This window comes from Anolis sagrei, chromosome 3, assembly GCF_037176765.1.
Source record: "Anolis sagrei isolate rAnoSag1 chromosome 3, rAnoSag1.mat, whole genome shotgun sequence".
In the NCBI taxonomy this organism is placed as follows: domain Eukaryota; kingdom Metazoa; phylum Chordata; class Lepidosauria; order Squamata; family Dactyloidae; genus Anolis; species Anolis sagrei.
Window position 1 is genome coordinate 100783314 of NC_090023.1, and position 22562 is coordinate 100805875.

A 22562-nucleotide genomic window follows, 5' to 3' on the forward strand; every position below is an offset into this window, starting at 1 on the left:
AGCTCGGATGAATCATGCTAGATAGTCTGTGAGATGTTGTTACTGGTTGAAACCTATGTCAAATTGTGACTCAGCATTTACAAATGCCAACTTGTTAAATTGAATGATAATAGAAGTTAATGTTACTGTTTGGTAACAGGATGAGCATATGCCAGTAAGTACAAAAAGTTGTGATCATAATAATCATTGATTCTTTATGATAGTGAGTCTATTTGTCAAGTATAAGCAGAAAAACCTAATTCGGTTTGCTTTGACCCCCCTCCTCTCTCTGCCTGAGCCCATTCAGATACATTATTAAAGATAGACCTGAAAAGCTGGTTCATATATTTTCAATTGCTTACTCTCTCTGCCTCCCTGCATGTTTGTTTTCAGATCCAATAGAACATAAGCAAACTGGGAAATCATTTCTGCAGATATGACTTCAGGGACTTCTTGTCATTTCCTTTGTCATGGCATTCATATTCTTGGTCATGGAGTTCCCAGGTGTCCCTTTACTTTTCTCAAGAGTATAGATCCAATTGTATGAGACGGAAAAAGAGGTGTTATTGGAATGGTATTTGAATCAGGCCTGGTCCACACTAAAGAAACAAGAACAACTGAAACATAAATGGTACAGGATACTTCTTCCCACTTTTCTCATATTAAGCCGGATTGCAATGGTGATAATGACACTGATGGTGATGATGCAGTAGTACTGGCAGTAGAAATAATAGTAAGAGCAGTAGGACTGAAGGAAAGAAAGTAGCATTTCCTCACATCCATCATTAAACTGTAGAGTACCATATGAAAAGTAACAAGATACAAGATACATTAATTGTTTCATATATTTGATGGGTGAGCAAAATGTAAGCTTCCATGAACTCCACAAGTCCTTTCGATTCCACCTAAGACACAAAATTTATTGCAAAAATAGCTAATAGTGCCCATATAGTGCCCCTCAGTTGTTTTAGACTTGAAATAGCAGTGAGTATAAATGATCCTCAGAGCCTTAAAGAATGCCCATTTCTGCTCTGCTATATGACAAAGCAATAATAAGTGGAAGCAGAAGTCATATGTATTTTCCTTTCCCCCCACTTATGTAATATTTAAAAATATCCTAAAGGAAAATGACAACCTTGGAGGTTTGAACACATAAGTGAGGCAACACACTTTCCTGCCCATTGTGAGAAAAAAGACCAAGAGAACATCTGATAGCATTAAATGTTATCATGCTAAGAATTTAAAAATCTCATATTTTTATTTAATTACATCAGTCAGTCTGTTGAACTGACTGATGTAAAATAAAACTTAAATCAAGAGGTTAGTTTAAAGACATCAAGCTCTGTAGGTATTTTTTATTATTTAAAAAAACCTAATCTGTCATGATTCAGGGCAAAAATCAATCAATAACTAGATTGAAGGAGAAAGTGTCAGGCAATATCCCAACATCATAATCCAATGCATGTTTACTTTGCACTCAGAAGATTTTTCCCCCCAGCTCAGGTAAATGTTTATAGAACACTAACCTAAATGTAGCAGTCATTTCACACACACACACACACACACATATATATTATACATTGTTTTTATTATCCTGACAATATTTATTATTAAGGAAATACGACATTTATATGTATGCAGAGCAAAGTGTACACTGATGGTCAATTAAAATTACACCCAGAAAAGAATAACCCAAAGAAATCAATTGAATATTATTTTAAATCTGTCTAATGGTCCTTTCATGAAGTATGTTCAACAATATAACCAATAATCAAGTTTTGTAATGTTGTATTGGGAAATTCAGCACTGTATGGATATGCTATTCAAAAATATTCTAAATTGCAAATCATTTGTTTTCTCTTGAAAAAAAGAACAGATAAAGATTCATGACAGCCATGTTTAAATATATGAAAGGATAGCACATTGAAGATGGAACAGCTTTTTTTCCTGCTGTTCCAGAGATTAGGACATGAAACAACAGATTCAAACTACAGGAAGAGAGATTCTGCTTAAACATTGGGAATAACTTCCTGACAATAAAAAGCCGTTCAACAGTAATATACACTGACTCAAGATTGCGATGGATACTTCTTCTCTATGCATTTGTTTGTGTATTCCTGCTATGTTTCTGTCTTTCTGTGATCCATTTCTTTCATATAAGAAATTTCTGTGGACCTCATCAAACAGCTAGGGAAGAAGCAGGAGAAATTGGGGGAAAGTAGAGGGAATCTTAGCTCTCGGCTATCTTTTCCTGTCTTCTGGGATGGCCTCCCATTCCATATGGTTTCCCATCCTTTCCACGCTTCCTCTTCATGTACTTCAATTGAAGTTTAGTAGCATCTGACTCCCCCAAAGGCACTTTGGACTCTGTTTCTCCACATTGGCAGAACAGAGCTCCACTGAGTCCCATCGGATGTTGCCCTGCATCATGTGATGGGTTCCGTGGGATTCTGTTTTGGCAATGGGAAAAAGAGACAGAGAAGACTGCATCTTACAAGGTCCTAAGTCAAAGATTAGATGCTTATTGCTCCACTTCATTCAGATGTTGAAGTATTTTTTAGATATTGGAATCCATACAGAAATCTTTGAAAGGGTGTTGGAGAATTCCAGAACCTGTTTTATATTGTTATTCTTTTAAAATTGGTACAGGAGGCTTTTACTCCAGTATTCTTTTACATTTTATGTTCTTACCTGTGAGAACAAAATGAGTTAGGATTTGCATATCTGATCCTTTTCCTACCATCGCAAATAAAAATGCCTCCACTTCTTTCCCATGAACCAGAGTCCAAGAGCCTCCAGGTTTGGAGTTCAAGCAATGGCTGGAGGAAAGGGTTAGATCAACTATGGGAATATACCTATTCTGTGTTGTAGATTGCATCAGGGTCTGGGATACTAAGGAGTACACACCAACTACTTCATTTACAAAGTTAAACATTCCAGAAAGAAGAACCATGCAAACTCACAGACCACATGCTGGCTATAGGGACCTTGAAGGAGATAGCTGAGACCAGATAACCTTGTGAAAACTTAAGAAGTGAATGCAATTCAATCACTACAAGTATGCACTCCTAGGGTTACAGATCTGCGGCTTTAAAAAGTGAACTAATCTTTATCACCAAATACCTTCTCAGTTACAAATAATGTTTGTAATTTCTATTGATGATAATGATGATGATGATGATGATGATGATAATAATAATAATAATAATAATACTTTTTATTTGTTATCTGCCTCTCCACACAGCATGAGACTGAGTACAGCACAGTCAAAATACATCAGCACAAAAGAGAAGTAATTCTAGCATTCATCATCCTTTTGGAGTGGGCAAGAGAGAAATCATCCAGTAAGCAACAAAAATTACTGCCATAGCATCAAATCAGTTGCTTTTTCCAGAACAAGGAAGCTTTTATCTTTTGTTAAATTCCATACTGATTTATAATGTCAGGTCCTCCAAAGCCACCTCTTTAGAGCACTTTCAATGTTCACCCTACACTTATATCACTTCACATGAATTATGAAGGCAGTCAATGCACAAATGCTTGTTGAAGTTATATCACTGTGAAAGTTACTTACCACTGTTAAATAAAATGCCCCAGAAAGGTCTTCTGTCCATGCCCCATTTAAACATATCAGAACTGAATAACAGAATGAAATAAAACTCCCCAATGAATATTGTCATGCAAATGCTCAAGGACAACAATTCCCTCTAGTGGAAACAATATCAAAAATGAGTTTTTGCATTGCCTACCAAAGTTCCACAGTAGCCCTATGTACATTATTAGGATGGAATGAAACTACACACCTAACCCTATAAAATAAAGATATTTCAATTACGTGATTGCCAAGACAAGCTCATCTTTAACTCAAATCAAAAAAGTGTGAATTGTGAAAGAAATTCTATCTATCTGTCTGTCTGTCTGTTGCTGTGAATACTGTCTCTGAAATGCTCTTTGATGCATATTTCCCAGGCAAAATTTACCACAGAAAAAATGGATATAATAAACAAAGAGTTATGACAAAATTAAAAAAAACATTGTTAACTTGATTAGGACAATATTTGCATTGGCATTTTGGAGTGCAACCACATGTTATTTAAGATATATGCCATTCTATGTGTCTAAGGGGTCAGTGTTGATAGTAAAGTGACTAGAAAGCTTTCTCCATAATAAGAAAAACCTATAGACAGGGATATGTGCTATTCTAATAATATGTTATAATATAATATATAATATTTATTTATTTATTTATTTATTTACTTTGCTTATATACCGCTGTATCTCAAGCCCGAAGGCGACTCACAGCGGTTCACAAACAGCAAAAACAGTAGAAACAGTAGTGGTTCCATACAACATATAACAATTGACAACACATTATCCATAAATTACCAATAAGCAATTACAATGCACAATTATTACAAAAAACAACCGTACCCAATCTTCTCATCCTCCAAGCGTAGTCCAGGTTCGTCGTCCATTGTTCAATTCCTATGTTCCATTACCAGATTGCACTAAATTACTCAAACGCCTGCACAAACATCCAGGTCTTCACCTTTTTGCGGAATACCATTAGAGATGGTGCTAGTCTAATGTCCGTAGGAAGGGCATTCCACAGCCGAGGAGTCACCACTGAGAAAGCCCTATCTCTCGTCCCCGCCAGCCGAGCTTGAGAAGCAGGCGGGATCGAGAGCAGGGTCTCCCCGGAAGATCTCAAAGTCCTGGTGGGTTCATAGGCAGAGATGCAGTCAGATAGGTAGCTTGGGCCGGAACCGTTTAGGGCTTTAAAGGCCAACGCCAGCACTTTGAATTTAGCCCGGTAGCAGATGGAGCCCGGTAGCAGCCAGTGGAGTTGGCGCAACAGAGGGGTTCTATGCTCCCTGCGCTCCGCTCCTGTTAAAATCATGGCTGCCGAGCATTGGACTAGTTGGAGCTTCTGAGCTGTCTTCAAAGGCAACCCCATGTAGAGAGCGTTGCAGTAGTCTAAATGGGATGTAACCAGAGTGTGGACTACCGTGGCCAAGTCAGACTTCCCAAGGTACGGGCGCAGCTGGCGCACAAGCTTTAGCTGTGCAAAGGCTCCCCTGGTCACCGCCGAAACCTGGGGTTCCAGGCTCAGCGATGAGTCCAAGGTCACACCCAAGCTGAGAACCTGCGTCTTCAGGGGGAGTGCGGCCCCATCCAACACAGGCTGTAACTCTATGCCCTGTTCGGCCTTGCGACTGACTAGGAGTACCTCTGTCTAATATATTGTATATACATATAATATACATAATATATTGTATATACATATAATATTTATAATATTGTAATGTAATGCAATATAATACTACTACTAATAATATGATATTATAATTATATATTTATATTACATGTAATATTACTAATAATATTACAGTATAATTGATATAGTGCAATATAGCAATATTTAAAACTGATATTGTACTATGTTAATAATATATTGTATGTATATATACCTTGTAAGCCGCTCTGAGTCCCCTTCGTGGTGAGAAGGGCGGCATATAAATGCCGTAAATAAATAAATAAATATATGTGCTTGTATACACTCTGACACACTTATGTAGAGGCAGTATTTCATCCAACTGAAACTGTTCAGTATGTTAAATTTAATGCTATATATATATATAGCATTGACTGCTTTTGTGCTGTTTCTCACAAATCCTTAATACTTCTCAGGATGTACGAGACATATCCCAATATCCTACTTTTTACAGTTATGCTTGTTTTGTCCTAAGCATCAGTTCTTGGCTGAAGCATAACAGAGACCATAAGTATACAATTGTTACCTTTGTCAGAACCTTGTGAGCTGAAAATCTCCTGTCACAAATATGGAAGAGGAAAAACATGCACATCTAGGAAACACTCAACACCTCCAGCACCATTGTAACAAATGTGAATCACCTGTCAAGATGAGAAGCAAATTCATGTCTTTATGGAAAGTTTTGCAGAGAGTAGATAGGCACCAAGACTCTTACTTACAGCTGGAGAATATCAACGGGCAGGAATGTTTATCCATTGGGAAATTATGTAGCTGCAGCTGGCATTCGGCGTTGATGGTAAGTCTGGAGGGAAACCAGGTAGCTATTACAGTCTCTATATGATGACAGGTTTTTTAAAAATAAAATGTCTAGTAACAGGAGGACACTGCAAACACTTCATTGGGAAAAGAGTAAAAGGGCTCATTAAAATTTTATTTCAGTTAACCTCAGGCAGAATGTATTTGCTGATAAATGAGTTTTCAGGTGTGGTTCAGGTGCAGTTCATGCTTTAGTAGAAGCAGTGAAAGAGCACTGGGAGATGGAGGAACAGATGGGTGCCACTGCCATCAATGAAAATGAATGGAAGGGCTTCTACACAAATGCTTGATAGAGTATATTCTGTTCACCTGGCTCACATTTTCCATGATACAACAATATCTAAAATCTTCAGAGCAGTGATATTCATGAAACACTGAAAGTCCATGTGGCCAAGAATGAGATTGGCCTTTGCCTGCACTGATATCCCCACCGGTCATCTTAACTGACCACAGTAGGAAATTTTGAGACAAAATATAGGCATGTGACTCCAGCATCATCATTTTTCTTCAATAATAATAATAATAATAATAATAATAATAATAACAACAACAACTTTATTCTTATACCCCACCTCCATCTTCCCGAAGGAACTCGGGGTGGCGTACATGGGGCCAAGCCCAATCAACAAAGTTAAATACATAACATCACTATAAAACAACAGAAAACAACATTATAACAGTGTATAAAACAAGCATCAGAAACAACAACCAACATTATAATTCAAGTATCATTGTGGATGAACTGGTGTACAACAATTTAGGATGTAGTGAATAAAATGCATGGGTCTTATAGTAGCAATAAGGATAAGAGTAATTTAGAGAGGATCATATTAACTTTAGATACTACGGTAGTAAAGTGCAAGGACCGATTTAGGACTTAGAAGGGCCAGCTGACCAGGGAATTGTCTAATTGAATGCACAATGGAACATCCTCATCTTAGATGGGTAGAAGGGGCGACAACTGAGAAGGCCCTCTCCTTCGTCCCCACCAAACGAGCCTGAGACGAAGGTGGGAGCAAGAGAAGAGCCTCCCTAGAACATCTTAGGGAACATGTGGGTTTATGAGGGAATATGCAGTCATGAAGACAAGCAGGTCCCGAACCATTTAGAGCTTTATAGGTGATAACCTGCACCTTGAACTGGGACCAGAAACTTATTGGCAGCCAGTGGAGCTGTTTAAACAGGGGGGTTGACTGCTCCCTGTAACTTACTCCAGTTAACAACCTGGCATCTGATCTTTGCACCAACTGCAATTTCTACTGTATGATTTTAATATCTTTGCCTGATGAAGAAGCCAGTGTGATATTTTTGCATTCTAGTTGGCCCAATAAAGGAATCACTGTTTGACACATAAGTATTGTGTTTTTCTGCATGGATTACATGGGTACTCTAGAATATGTTACATGTATCTCCATTCTTTCTTCATGTGAAAGTTGTTGCTACAAATGAATTTGTATATTGTTTACACCACAAATGCTAACCAATGCAGTTTTTTAGAAACTCTTTTTTTAAAAAAACAAGACATCATGAATGAAATTATAGGCTGATCTAGATTGGCCATTTATATTGTAATATCATGGTTTTTAGTCCTGTGGCTGACTGTTTTGTTGCCAAGATATAGGCCATTTATTACTAATTCCAGGACATATTGGGCTTCCCCTCCCCAGTTCCTTCCCAAATCTTTGTTTTTACCAGCAGGAATGTTTTTTCTCTTAAAACTGATATGTTCAAGAATGCCAAGCTTCTTTTTGTTCTCTTTACTCTTCTCCTGCACATTTTAAATGGGAGCTGTAGTTCTCTGTGAGTGGGTGGGGACATGCTTGCATGCACCCCTCCCTGGCATGGTCTACATGAGTGGAAGAGACAGAAAAAGAAGTTGAGGAAAAAATGTCCTTGTCTTTTCCAACTGTTTTGCAAAACTGCTCAGGGGTGGGTGGATTGAGTTGAAGGGGAGAGGCTTCAGAAAGATGAGAAGGGGTGGGGAAAGAGATAGTCGAGACTCCGATTTTCAATTTAATGTGACAGAATAGTCGCTTGTTGTGTGTGTATGGGGGAGATGATCTAATTCATCATAATAATTGATAAAGAAGAGCAGAGCATGCATTTTTTAAAGAGCATGTAGGAATGAGGAAATAGAAAGAACCATCCCAAAGTGACATTGAGTTTAGCTGATTAAATTGGCACTAGATGCCAGTTTGGGGGAGCTCAATAAAAAGCCAGTGTGGTCTTGAGCTGATAAGCAGAACTGTGGTGTCTAGGGAAGAACTTTGTAAAGTTATTTTGCACTACAATTTTTATAATTCTTCCATCCAGCATGGTTGCTAGCCATGGTGATTGTGGGACTGTATGAGGTGTAATTAAAAAAAATAATAATTTTACCATTCTGTTGAAGACCATGGGAGATAATAGTGCCATTCTATTCTGCTTTAGCCAAACTACATTTTTGAGTACTGAGCTCAAAACAGTGTAGTGAGAAAGATACTGATAAACTAGAATACATTCAGAGAATAATGACTAGGCCATTGTGGAACCTGGAAGCCATGTCTTTCAAGGAATGGTTGAAAGAGGTGACTAAGTTTATGCTGAAGATGAGAAGATTAAAGGTAGCCATGATATCCGTCTTTGAATATCTGAAATGCTGAATGCAGAAGGTGGAGCAAAGTTCTTATTTGATGTTCCGTGTGGAAAGACTAGATGGAAATTGCAGGAAAGCAGATTTTAATGCAGTAGTAGAACAAAACTTCTAACAGTGAAACAAATTCAGCAGTTAAACGGACAGCCATGGAAGGTGATACATTCTCATTTGCTGGAACTATTTAGTCAAGGAGTGGACCATCTATTTATTGCGGATCTGATAGTTGGATCTTGCACTGCAGAATCTGCATGGAGTAGTAAGATTAGACAAAGGCCCCTTCCAACTTTATGGAATTCTACCAAGGTAAAAAAAAAACCCTATTTAAAGCAGAATACAATAAGAAAGTAGCATTCCAGTGGTGAAAATATTAAATCGAAACATATCAATGCCTTAACAACAATATCATATGTTTCCAGTGACATACTATTTCACCCAAATTAAGGATGCTATTCCTTGTAAGAACAGAAAAGCTAAAATTGTGGAATCTTTTAACTATGTGCATAGTTTAATCTTCACATTTGTTACATTTTATAACTGCTTCACTTCTGTGCACCCAAGGCAGTTTTAAATAATTAAAAATAGACTATAACATATTTCCTAAGAAAATATCATATTTGTTGAAATGACCTAAGCAAAAATACTGATGTTCAGTGAAATGTGCACTGAAATGTACAATCAACTTTCAGAAAATTTAGGAAGACTATGCATGTGATATCTACCAGAAAACATAATGAGATACCAGTTCAGAAGGATCTTTGCAGAAAAGTCCTATGAATTGTTTGAAAAGTATGAATTGTCAAACTTTAACTGAATGTTATGCAAGTCTAACATTTTTATTGTCTCCTTAATTACGTCAGGGCAGACTTGATGCTACTTAACAGAATGAACTGTGCTTGGATGACTAGCCGCAATCCATGGGTTCATGTGTTTTCCCTTCTGACTTTCTTGCTTGGACATTTATCTTTTCTTTTAGTTTTACAGCTACCTACAATCAGTTTGACTTAATAAACTCACATCAAATCACAGTATCCAGTAATGTCATTCTGCTAGTCTTTATGCCATCACACCTGCAGGTATTTATTTCCAGACTATATGTAAAGGGAGAACCCAGTACAGTTTCCAGGTATGGGAGAATCTCAATGATCATCCACAGTCTCATAAATACATATACGCTTCTATTGAACCAACTATTTATTATTTATTTATTTATTTATTACTTGCACTTATTAACCGCCGCTCTCAGCCCTAGGGCGATTCGTGGTGGTGTACAAAACATAGAAAAACAGTTTACAATAAGTCAAGACAACAAAATAACATCTTACTAATACATAACATCTAATTATACTAAAAATCCGCTTCGTCTTATCATGGGGTCATAATCAATCTCATAGTCGTAGTCCATTCCGGTCGTCATTTCCAATAACATAGCACTCAGTTGAAGGCCATCTCGAAAAGCCATGTTTTCAGGCCCTTACGAAAGGCCATAAGGGAGGGTGCCTGTCTAATTTCAGCAGGGAGGGAGTTCCACAGCCGGGGGGCCACCACCGAGAAGGCCCGCTCTCTTGTCCCCGCCAGGCGTGCCTGTGAGGCAGGCGGGACCGAGAGAAGGGCCTCCCCAGATGATCTCAAGGTCCTCGTGGGCTCGTAGGCCGAGATGCGGTCCGCAAGGTATTTTGGGCCGGAACCATTTAGGGCTTTGTAGGATAACACCAGCACCTTAAATTGGGCCCGGTAGCAAATCGGCAGCCAGTGGAGCTGGAACAACAAGGGCGTTGTATGCTCCCTGCGTCCTGCTCCTGTTAACAACATGGCTGCCGCGCGCTGGACTAGCTGAAGCTTCCGGGCCGTCTTCAAGGGCAGCCCCACGTAGAGAGCGTTGCAGTAGTCGAGGCGGGATGTGACCAAAGCGTGTACCACCGTGGCCAAGTCAGACTTCCCAAGGTACGGGCGCAGCTGGCGCACGAGCCTAAGCTGTGCAAATGCTCCCCTGGTCACCGCTGAAACCTGGGGATCCAGGCTCAGCGATGAATCCAGGGTCACACCCAAGCTGCGAACCTGCGCCTTCAAGGGGAGTGCGACCCCGTCCAGCACAGGCTGTAACCCTATACCCTGCTCGGCCTTGCGACTGACCAGGAGTACCTCTGTCTTGTCTGGATTTAATTTCAGTTTGTTCGCCCTCATCCAGACCATTACAGCGGCCAGGCACCGGTTCAGGACTTCGACAGCCTCCTTAGTAGCAGGTGGAAAGGAGTGACAGAGTTGGACGTCATCTGCGTACAGATGACACCGCACCCCGAAACTCCGGATGATCTCACCCAGCGGCTTCATGTAGATGTTAAACAGCATGGGGGACAGTATAGAGCCCTGAGGAACCCCACAGGTCAAAGGCTGTGGTGTTGAACAGGAGTCCCCCAATAACACCTTCTGGGTACGGCCCTCCAGAAATGACTGGAGCCACTGCAAAGCAGTGCCCCCAAGACCCATCTCTGCAAGGCGCCCCAGAAGAATACCGTGGTCGACGGTATCGAAGGCCGCTGAGAGGTCCAGGAGCACCAACAGGGACACACTCCCCCTGTCTAGCTCCCGGCGCAGATCATCCACTAAGGCGACCAAGACCGTCTCGGTACCATGTCCCGGTCTGAAACCAGACTGTGCCGAATCCAGATAATCCGTGTCTCTCAAGAATACCTGGAGTTGTGAGGCCACCACGCTTTCCATGACTTTGCCCAAGAAGGGAAGATTGGAAACAGGCCGAAAGTTGTCAAATTTGGTGGGGTCCAATGATGGTTTCTTCAACAGCGGTTTTATAATAGCCTGTTTTAGGCTCGCTGGAATCTTGCCTTCCCGAAGGGAGGCATTAACCACCACCGTTACCCACTCAGCCAATCCCCCTCTGGCCTCCTTCAGAAGCCAGGATGGGCAGGGGTCTAGGATGGACGTGGTGGGCCTCATTCCTCCAAGTATCTTGTCCACATCCTCGGGCTTCACAAACTGAAAAGAATCCATCAAAATAGGACAAGCAGGTGCTTGTGTCACATCCACGGAGACTGCATTTAATGTGGTGTCCAGCCCAGAACGGATCAAAGCGACTTTGTCTGCAAAGAACCGAGCAAATGCTTCACAGCGCGTGGCCGAATTGTCAGGGCTCCCGCCTGAAGTAGGGGGAGTTAAAAGACCTCTGACAATCCGAAACAACTCCGCCGGACGGTTTTTTGCAGACGCAATAGTAGCCGCAAAGAAGGTTTTCTTTGCGGCTTTTATTGCCGCGGCATATGCCCTTAGGAAGGACACAAACCGTGCTCGATTTGGCTCGCTTGGGTCCGAGCGCCACACGCTCTCTAGTTCCCTCTTCCTTCGCTTCATCGCTGCCAGCTCCTCAGTAAACCAAGGAGCTGGTTTAGCTCGGTTACTTGAGAGGGGACGTTCCGGAGCGATCCTGTCAATTGCCCTGGTCATCTCCCCATTCCAGAGAGCGACCAAGGCCTCGACATGGTCACCTACCGAGGTAGCGGGAAAATCCCCAAGAGCCGTCAGGTCTCCGTGATGCACGCCAGATCTGCCCGCTCCTCCAGGATTAGATCCTGGATCCAGGTCGTTTTTCCGTTGACAGATCTGGCGTTCAACAACACCACCTTCAAACCAGAGGGCCCGCTCACCTGGTTACACCAATTTACCTTAGGAGACCGGTTGGGGGTTGTTAATATGGATAAGCGGTCCGAATTAGGCCAAATTTGAGGTCTCCTTTTTCCGCATCTCCTCCTTCCCACCACGACCTCTATGGGGGCCCCTCGGCTAGTGGAAGACCTCCCCCCCTCCATGCCGCAATCCAGAGCCAAGATCTTGCTTTCTGCTTTGCTCGTTGTTTGATTTTTTGGTCCTTGCCAACATCCTTTCTCCCCCTCCTCCCCCCTCCCCACCTCATTTTTATTCACAGGCTCCAGCCCACCTCCTCCCCTGCCCCTTCCGCTATACAGTAGTAACAGGGACAGTACACAAAGGGGGATGGGGAACCACATGGATAGCAGCAATACAGGTGGTGATAGGTGTTCCGGCCACACCAGTAGGATAGTTCGTAAAGTGCACAAGTCTTAAGTGCAACACCGTCAGTAACTAACAGGCATTAACTTTATTAACCTTTTGAATGTGTATAGATAATTCTGCAGATACTTATAATTAAAGTAACTGAATAAATCCAAATTTCTGAGTGAATATTAGAACACACCAACAATTTGCAGAACAGTTTGATAATAAACTAACTTTTAAGATTAGTTTTTATTTTATTTTATTGTAGTTGAATTGCAATTTAAAAGGTGAATGGCAAATCCTGCCCTTTCTGACAACAATAGATGTTTTTGTAACCTATTACCACAAGGCATTCTGTGGATCAGTCAAGTAATTTATTAGGTTGCCTGGACAGTTTCAATGCATTTCAGAATTATAGTTGTTGGAAGACGATACAATTTAAATGAAGATTTTTCTGCTTCTACACAGTAATTTATAAGACTAAAATGCCCTAATGGTGTCATTCATTAATAGGCAAATAAGTTGGCTTCCTACCTTAAAGTATACAAGATTTTCCCATCATTCCATATTCTCAAGAGCTGGTTTGGTGTTGTAATCCAATGAGCTTCTGCAGTTTTAGAATTCCTGAAGATGGTATCTGGGATCCAAATTAACCCAACCATGTTGCTATTCAGGGTGAGACTTCTTTTCATGGTGCTGTTAAAACGGAGACGGCTGTCAGTCCATGTCTGAGCAAAAAATATATCAATTTGGTATTCCTGCAATCAGAAAAGATTACAATCAAATATTTACAAGAGCTTATGCATTTCTAAAAATCTTCACATCTCATTTTCTACCCATATTCCTAGAAATGATGAGGAACGAGACTTGTTTTGGGATAATTAAAATGACAACCTTATTAATGAATAACAGGGAAGATCTTCAACAACTCTTTCTGATTGCAGCTTGCCAATGGGTGGGGTGACCTATCTGCCACCATTCTAGAAAAAGATAAAAAGCAGCCAATCTGCAAATGTGACAGGGGATGTGTGGCATAAAAAACAGGAAGGAAGCTGTCATACTACACCCATCTTCTTCCATCTATCTTCAGAGAGTTTGTTAGCACTCACTATTAGCTATATTCTACTTGGTTTTATTCTCCTTAAATAGGCACGTCCAGACATGGATGCTTTACTTTTGGTGTGGTCTAACAAAAGGAGAATAGAGTGGTACACGTGGACATTATATTTCCATTGAGACAACCTAAAATTGGTTGGACTCTTTCAGCCACTACTGTATATATTCGAGTATAAGCCAACCCGAATATAAGCAGAGGCACCTAATTTTACCACAGAAAACTGGGAAATCTTATTGACTCAAGTATAAGCCAAGGGTGAGAAATGCAGCTGCTACTGGTTAATTTCAAAACTAAAATTAGATATGAATAAATTGCATTAATTGAGGCATAAGTAGGTGAAATGTTTTTGAATATTTACCATATTTCAATATGGTAAATAAAAAGAAAAATAGTAAACTAGCTCTGTAAGTGAAAAAGGAGGGTAAAAAAACCCAATATGGTATCAACAATAATTTTATAATAATAATAAAACTCCATTTGTATCCCACCCTATCTCCGCATGGAGACTCAGGGCGGCTTCCAACATAGTAACAGGCAAACATTCAATGCCTATATAAACAGAAAAACATAAAAATTCCAAGCAAAAAAGGCAATACTAAACATTGTACAATAAGTTAAAATAAACAGTTGCATTAAATAATTATCATGAAAAGAAAATTTAAAAAACAGCCGAGGTAAAGTATCATATCAGTTCCCTTTTGCCTTCTGTCAGGCTTCTCCTATTGATACAGCCTAGAATAGCATTGGCCTTTTCAGCTACAGCATCACACTTGTTGGATCATGTTCTGCTCGTGGTAGACTACGACTCCTTTCATAGAATCCTAGAGTTGGAAGGGACCTCTAAAGGCCATCTAGTTCAACTCCCTTCATTCTACCTTCATGTAGGGAAAGCATAATAAAAATGTGCATTAGGATTGTGATTCCCCCCCCCCCCCCCCCTGATTTTCAGGCTTGTCCCCTTGTATGGTGCCTCAAGTCCCTTCGGGGAGATAGTGGCGGGGTATAAAAATAAAGTTGTTGTGGTGGTGGTGGTTGTTGTTATATAGCACCCCAACAGATGGCAATATCCTTAATGATAATCATAATAGTAATAGTAATAGTGTTGGAAGGGACCTCTAAAGACCATCTAGTCCAACCCCTTTCTTCCTTCATGCAGCTGAAGCACAATCAAAAGTTGTTGTTGTTGTGGTTGTGGTGGTTGTTGTTGTTATATAGCACCCCGACAGATGGCAATCTATCCTTAATGATAATCATAATAGTAATAGTAATAGTAATAGTGTTGGAAGGGACCTCTAAAGACCATCTAGTCCAACCCCCTTTTGCCTTGATGCAGCTGAAGCACAATCAAAGCACCCCTGATAGATGGCTACCAAGCCTTAATAATAATAACAACAATAATATTAATACTAATAAAGAGTTGGAAGAGATCCCAAGGGCCATTTAGTCCAACCCCCTTCTGCCTTGATGCAGTTGAAGCACAATCAAAGCACCCCTGAGAGATGGCCACCCAGTCTCAATACTAGTAGCAATAATAACAAGAACACTAATGAAGAGGGTTGTAAGAGACCCCAAGGGCCATCTAGTCCCTTCTGTCTTTCCCTCCTTCCCCCTCAGCTTTCCTCAGCAGCGGCAGAGAAGGAGGGAGCCCCAGCGGCAGGCTTTTCAGTGACTGGGTCTCCTCCCTCATCACATGCTTGGCCGTGGTGGCGGGGACAGTGTCGGGAGGAGGCAGAAAAACTACGCATGAGGTGAGGGGGGAGGGAAAGGCGCTTGCCGCTCCCCTTCCTCTCTCACCGCGCGTGCACCTTCCTCGGTGGCAGAGGCAGGAAAGACACGCATGCCTTTCTCTCCTCCCATGGCCCGTGCATGCTTTTAAGGCCATTGCCAAGGAAGGTGTGCTTGGGGCGAGAGAGGAAGGGGAGCAGCGCTCACCTTTCCCTCCCCCCGTGCCCCATGCTCAGCTTTTCTACCTCCTCCCGCCACTGTGGCCACGCATGGGAAGAGGAAGAAGGAGAGCAAACCCATGGAAAAGCCTTGCGCTGGGACTCCCTCCTCCTCTGCCGCCGCCACCGCTGCCGAGGAAGGCTTGCCTTTCCCTCCTCCTCCTTTGTTCTGTGCGAGGTTTCCTTGGCGGAGGAGGGAGCCCTGGCCATGGGGCGTGTCCATGGCCTTGCTCTCCGCCAGGCTCAGAGGAGGGAAAGGTGTGCAGGGTGCAAGGGAGGAGACAGGTGAGGATCCTGGTGGGAAGGCATGGGGAAAGGGCTCTTCTTTCAGCCCCACACACTCCCGCCAGGACCCTGACCCGAATATAAGCCGAGGGGAGGTTTTTCAGCCTGAAAAAAGGGCTGAAAAACCCGGCTTATAGTCGAGTATATACGGTATATTACACATTTGGCATGTTTAGTCAGTGGAATTCAAAAATTTGAGATCCCTTTTCTTGGTACTATTTGTTGCCAAGTTAGTGGTCACCCAGTCTATATTTACATGTTTGGTTTTCCTCCCTAAATATGGAACTGTTTTACCATATAAATCCATCTGTTTTTACTCTATTCTTCCTCTTAGTGCCATCATCTGCAAAAGTGTATACAAGCTTGTATCCTTCTGTTTGACTGCATTGAACACTCATACCAACTGCACTGTGTTAAAGATCCCAAGAAGTTATGTTTCAATGTTGTGATATTTGTATTTGGAACCAGTTTTTAACTATGTAAACAGCTTTTATTTTACATTTATAATGGCATCTAATACCTTGTTGGACAGCAGTTTTCAGGTTCTGCAGTTGAAAATTGTTCCACACCTTCAAATTCTTCTATGGTTCCCCATTTTGTAAATGTTTCGGATTCGTTATGTATTCGTTTTGTTATCGGTTTGAGGTCGTTTCGTTATTATTTCCGCATGTCTGGGGCAAGTTTTATAGTTGTTTTTTGTTTAATTAGTGAAAAAAAATTATAATATCACACCAACAGTCAACAACAGAGGGAGAGGGATGCTTCAGAAGTTCCCCTGTCCCATTTGGAGGTTTTTTAGCGTATTGCGCGGTCGCGTCCACCATTAACGAATCGATTCGTTATTGTTTCGTATTTGCTTCGTTAATGTTTCATAATTATTTTAACATTTACGAAATTTCGTAAATATCGAACTTTTTAAAAGAAAAATTTCAGAATTCTTTTAAATATCGAAACGCAAAAACCCCCAAAAAACGAATCGATTTTAGAAACAAATTTTTTCGTTGTTACCCAGGCCTACTAGGAAGGTCTGTTTTCAAACATAAAGTTTTTTTTGTGGGGGGGGGGGGGTTATCTTAAAACAGCCCAGGAAAGTCCAGTCACATGCAAAGGCATCGCCTCTTGCCTCAGGCAGGATAGATAATCCTTCTGGTTTACATTTTTTTAAAAAAAAATCCCAACTTCTCTGCAATTGTGCATTCCTGCTCTAATACTTGCACAACAACATAATCCATCATAATTGCACCAGCAGGGATTTTACTTCACAGCTGTTGGCCACTTTGGAAGGATCTGTATTCTAAAAATGGAATATAATGTTAACAAATACCTCAATAATTCAATTAACCACACATAGTATCCTAAAGTACACATTGTACTCATCAAATGTTGCCTGTAATTGCTGGTCATGTTTAATCTTTTAGATTTCTCAGCATCTCCATTTAGTCATATTAAACTGAATATATTTCAATAATGCCATTCAGCTTGAGAAAATGCAGCCTATATTTCTAAGATTGCACCTTGTAAACATTCATAGACTATTTTTAACCATAAAATGATGGTCATTAGATGAACCTGTTATTTACCAGATGTACCAGTAATAGAGAGCATTTTGTGACATGTCTTAACAAAATGGAAGAAACAATAAAAACAATCCTGCTTACAAATGTAACTATTAACCATGCCTCTGATATCCATTTTCCAACATAAATTATGAAGCAGGTTGTAAGGCAAAGTAGTTTTTAACTACAAAATTGAGGCATGATCTGAATGACTATGGTGGCTTCAGTTTACAGCATATTTTAAAGCATTTTAAGGCATTCTGTCAACAGTTTTAGAAAACAGCTATATGTGATTTCAGTAACTGTTGGAAAATTGATCTATATGTCAGCCAGTGATATTAGATAGGCTATTTATTGCTGCAGTTTGGGTTTGGGACTTTTTATTCAATAGAGAAAGGAATACATTAATGGCCTAGTTGATGAATCCCAGTGCTTCTCTGAACGGGAGAATTGTTCCCTGCCATCATAAAAGTCCATATGTATTCCGGGAAAGTGATTCCAATATCAATTTTTCTTTCTGTGTTTCATCCTTTCAGTAGTCTATTGATCACTGGAATAATTAATTGTCTTGAATTATTTCTTTAGAAACTTATTGAGAATGGTATTGATATTAATAGTGCATTGTAGAACATACATTGTTTACAAGCAGCAAATGATGTTTATAAATAATATCCCAAATATTTTCAATTACAAGTTGACACATCTTAAAAACTGGTTAGATGCAGCCCCCCCCCCTCCAATTTGGAGCAGGTGCGCTTTTAGAGGCATATTTTCAGGGAATATATTTCTGACAGTGATTTGGTTAAAGACAATTGTTTTCATAATCCAAGGTCTATAACATTTTGCCATTTTCAGGATCTCACTTGACCCAGCTTTGACTGAGCTGTGATATTTTAAAAATGATCATTTATGTTTCATTCTTCTCTTAGTAATTGCATTCTGCGCATAATGTAATATATTTCTATGGTGAAGTATTCTAGCTTCACTAGAAGCAAGAAAAGGCCAGAAACTCAGTGGAGTCCTGGGTACTTTATAGTGTTCTGTCAGTTAGAAAGTTTCTCTTTCTATTGAGTGAAGGAGTAATATTGGTGTTTATATAGTTTCTGAGAATGCCAAGGGTCTTTTGGAGGGGGGGGGGGATACATTCTGCTGCAAATCAGTGTGACTGATTTCCAATAACCTATGTAGTAGGGTCATACTGTCATTCTCCACAAAACTGTAAAGCAAAAAATCCTACTACATGGCGTATGTAGGTTTATTTTTATATAAGACTGATATCAATGTAGTTTAGGGTTGTTCAAGTAATTCATTCAGTGGTTTGTAATCCCTAAAGTAATGTGCAAATGAGAACAGAACAGTTATTCTTCTAATTAAGCATTTTATGTTGCAGATTTTGGTTGAAAAGCATACAGTGATGTGTATTTAAAATGTCACATTTTATAACAAATGTGCATAAATAGTGCATACCTTCTCTAGATCTGCACACTTATTTGGAAAGGTTTAGGGACAGAATAAATGCAAAAGAAACAAACACAAATCTAAAAGAATATATTCTATTCACATATTCTATTTGTACTCCTCAAGACTTCTTGCTGAACCTAGAAAGAAGGGTGGTGAATGATTCCTCGTGTGTAAGTCAACCTCTGTATAAATTGAGGGCAGGTTTGGGGGCCAAAACTATGGACTTGTCCATATGTTGAGAGCCATTTCACAGAGAGTTATGGTACAGTACACAGGTTGACCCATGGATAAATTGACCCTTTTTTTGTGTTGACTTTTTTCACTTATACATGAAATTTAACAACACATGATATGATGATGGCCACTAAGGGGACTGGGCAAATTCACTGAAGATATGCCTATGAATTGCTACTAGTTATATCTTACTGGGGAAGACATAAGTCGACTTTATGTATAAGTCAAGGGCAGGTTTTGGGACCAAAATGTTGGATTTTGATATGATCTGTAGATAAATCAAGGATCATTCTGCAGAAACAGGAAAGCACAATTGCTGTCTGAGAGGGGCAGCTGTTCCTAACCACAACCTCTGCCATTTCCTCAACCAGTCATTCAAAAAGGCCAGAAGCAGAGCAACAGTGGAGAGAGTAGAGATGGTTGGTGTTCTTTTGAGGTTCTCCTAGGAAGCAGAGAACTTTTTTGTGGATAAGTTTCAGTACTTTCATTTACCAATAGATACATTATCCCAGGTTTAGGGGGTCTACTTTTTAACTGTGTTGATTATCATATGTACTCAAATATATGTCTAGAAATTTATATTTTACCTTTCTCCCAAGTCCATATAACTTAAATAAATAAGTAAAAAGGGGTTATTTCAATATGAATGAATTTTAGTCACACTTTTTGAAATAATCTACAAACACTGATGCAAATAATCTTTCAGGTGTTTTTTTGTGTACATTTCCATATATTGTGATGTACTTTTCTGATCAAAAATGCATGAAAATGAATTAATTGGAATACCTGGATATCTCCAAATTCAGAGATTTGTAACAGTGTGTGCAATTATGTGTGCAGATTCCTTAATGTATTTATTTCATACATTATGCATTAACTTTATAAATTCATCTGAAGAAAAATATTAGAGAAAACACATAAACGTAAAAAAATTGCAAACTGATATAATCATGATACAGAATGAACCTATGCTCCAAAAAGTTCAGAAACTGAAAGAAATTCAGCCATCTTTGAATATTCTCTCTTGCAGAAGTGGTAGAAGTGCCATTGTAATATCCAAACCTCCCAAAATGGGCAGAACAAGTTTTATTAATAAAAACATGACAGAGAGCTGACAACAAATTTCTTTATTTCTAAAAAGTGAGCATGCATACACTTGCCAACTTGGGCATTATAGAAACAGCCCTCCACTCGACTAATTACCTGGCTGACATTAGAGGTAATAGCAATGTTCTCTGCAAGTTCCTCAAATTATAAAAGTTACCATCTGTTGCTATAGTAACTCTTCGCCTTCTCTCTTACCACAGCAACAGTTTCCCCAGTTTCTATAGTAACATATTACAACAGGTTCTTCTTCACAATGCAGTTCTATTTAGTCTTCATATTGTAAAATCTGACCCTTGACACTGATAAGTATCTGTAGGCTCAATGCTAGGATTTTCTATAAATATGAAGAGGTCAATAAATCAGTGTGTAGTGTTGCTGATGCTCCCAGGGTAGTCATTGGAAGAAACGTCTAATAACACAGAAACCTTAAGCCAGCTCTTTACAAACAAGCATAGTTATTTAAAAAAAGCCCCAAGTATCACATATAGTCCTGTTTCCCCCCAAACTGCTATTTTAATATATGAAACACAGAAGGGCTTATGATAGTGCTCTACTTGTAGGCAAATTTCACTTTACAATGCAACTAATAAAATTGCTTGTATGTGGTTGACCTGCAAAAGACCTTCTTTGGGGGGGAGAAGGGTGGGGTATAAATATAGGAAATAAATAAATAAATAAACATAGAAAATAATTGGAATTTCATGAGATTGCAGGGGCAGTGTGGGACCATTTTACCCTATCAGGACCCATTTTCAGAGTATGAAAAAGTTTGTTTTGTTTAACTACAGCTCAGATTCACATCCTCTAAATCTCTGATGTCCCACTTTTGCAACCATTTTACAAGTCCCCAGGTTCTCTTTCCTCTTCTTTTTTTTCTCCTTTGTTTCAGCTGACATCAATTGATGCCATCTACTTCAAAGTGTCAAAGAAGTCTGTTTGCAATCAACTCAGAAGGAGGCAGAGAGGTGAAAAAGGGGAAAGTTATCTTATTCTTCTTAGCAGGCTCAAATCAAAACAGCTTCTCCTTGCTTACGTATTTTTCTGCATTAATACATCATGCCATCTTGGCCACATCCTGCTATGTTTACCTATATTTATTTATTCCCCATCCAAATATATCCCAGTTTTCATCAGTGAAATGCTGAAAAGTTTGGAATTATGATTGTTATCGTCTCACTCTTGATGTTACATGTTTTCTTGTGTAGAGTTTTGGAGTTTTTGGGAAACAAATCTAAAATTTTATTGTGTTGTTTCCTGCTCAGTTCCAAGTTACACCAACATTAAATACTTCACTCTTGAGGGAATGACTATTCCTCTTCCAGAAATAAATTCAAAAGATCTATTGTAAATCTTAGAGCACACTGCAAGTAATGTAAGAGGATCCTTTACAGCTGAGGTGCTTTCATGAAAGACTTCTACTCATCCTTTGAGATGGATTTGCTATCATCTTAGTTAAGCACATCGGTATGCTTTTTACACATGCAAGAGTAAAGAATAATCACAGATTTTTTGTCAGATTAATTTTATTTATTTATTTATGTACTATGCCTCTATACCTCCATTCTCAGCCCAAGGGCGACTCATGGCGGTTACAAAATGGCACAATTCGATGCCCACAACAGTACAAAAATAATTTAAACATTAAAAACATTTAAGACAGGTAAAAAAATTCATTACAATTTACATCACAATGTGGAAATTTGCTTTGACATATTTATTTACTTCATTTCTATCCCGCACTTCTCACCCCTCAGGGGTCTCAAAGCAGCATACATCATACATCTAGACCAAAAAATCAATGCCTCATTATACAAAAACCATCTAAAACATAACATAAAATCACTAGAAACAATAAGCATATAAATACCATTTAAAACTGTTAAACATATTAACCAGTGCCACAATAATGCCACAAACAAATAACACATTGTACCAATCCTACCTCCCCCTTCCCCAGTCATGATCCTAAGGCAGTCAGGGCCCGGGTCTGTAAGGATCCAGTCCCCAGGAGCTGAGGTCAAAAGCAGCCTGCAGCAAACAAACACTGCCCTTTCCTCCAAGCTCCAAGTCTTTTCTCTTTAAGAAAAAACTTCATACAGACAAAACTTATGGATGGACAAGGTTTTTCTTC

At 39.7% G+C, this 22562-nt stretch overlaps 1 protein-coding gene across 3 annotated transcripts in view; it reads right to left on the bottom strand.

Annotated features, from left to right (window-relative positions):
* The window catches only part of GABRG3 (gamma-aminobutyric acid type A receptor subunit gamma3), a 438558-nt gene that overhangs the window by 205208 nt on the left and 210788 nt on the right, over window positions 1-22562 (bottom strand). For 2 of the 3 annotated variants that reach the window (XM_060769811.2, XM_060769812.2), the window contains 2 exons: window positions 13263-13486; window positions 5974-6056 (listed from right to left, as the gene is read on the bottom strand). In XM_060769811.2, coding sequence (XP_060625794.1) covers window positions 5974-6056; window positions 13263-13486 — 307 coding nt within the window. The remainder of the gene's footprint in view (window positions 1-5973; window positions 6057-13262; window positions 13487-22562) is intronic. The other variant, XM_060769813.2, reaches the window with a different exon arrangement.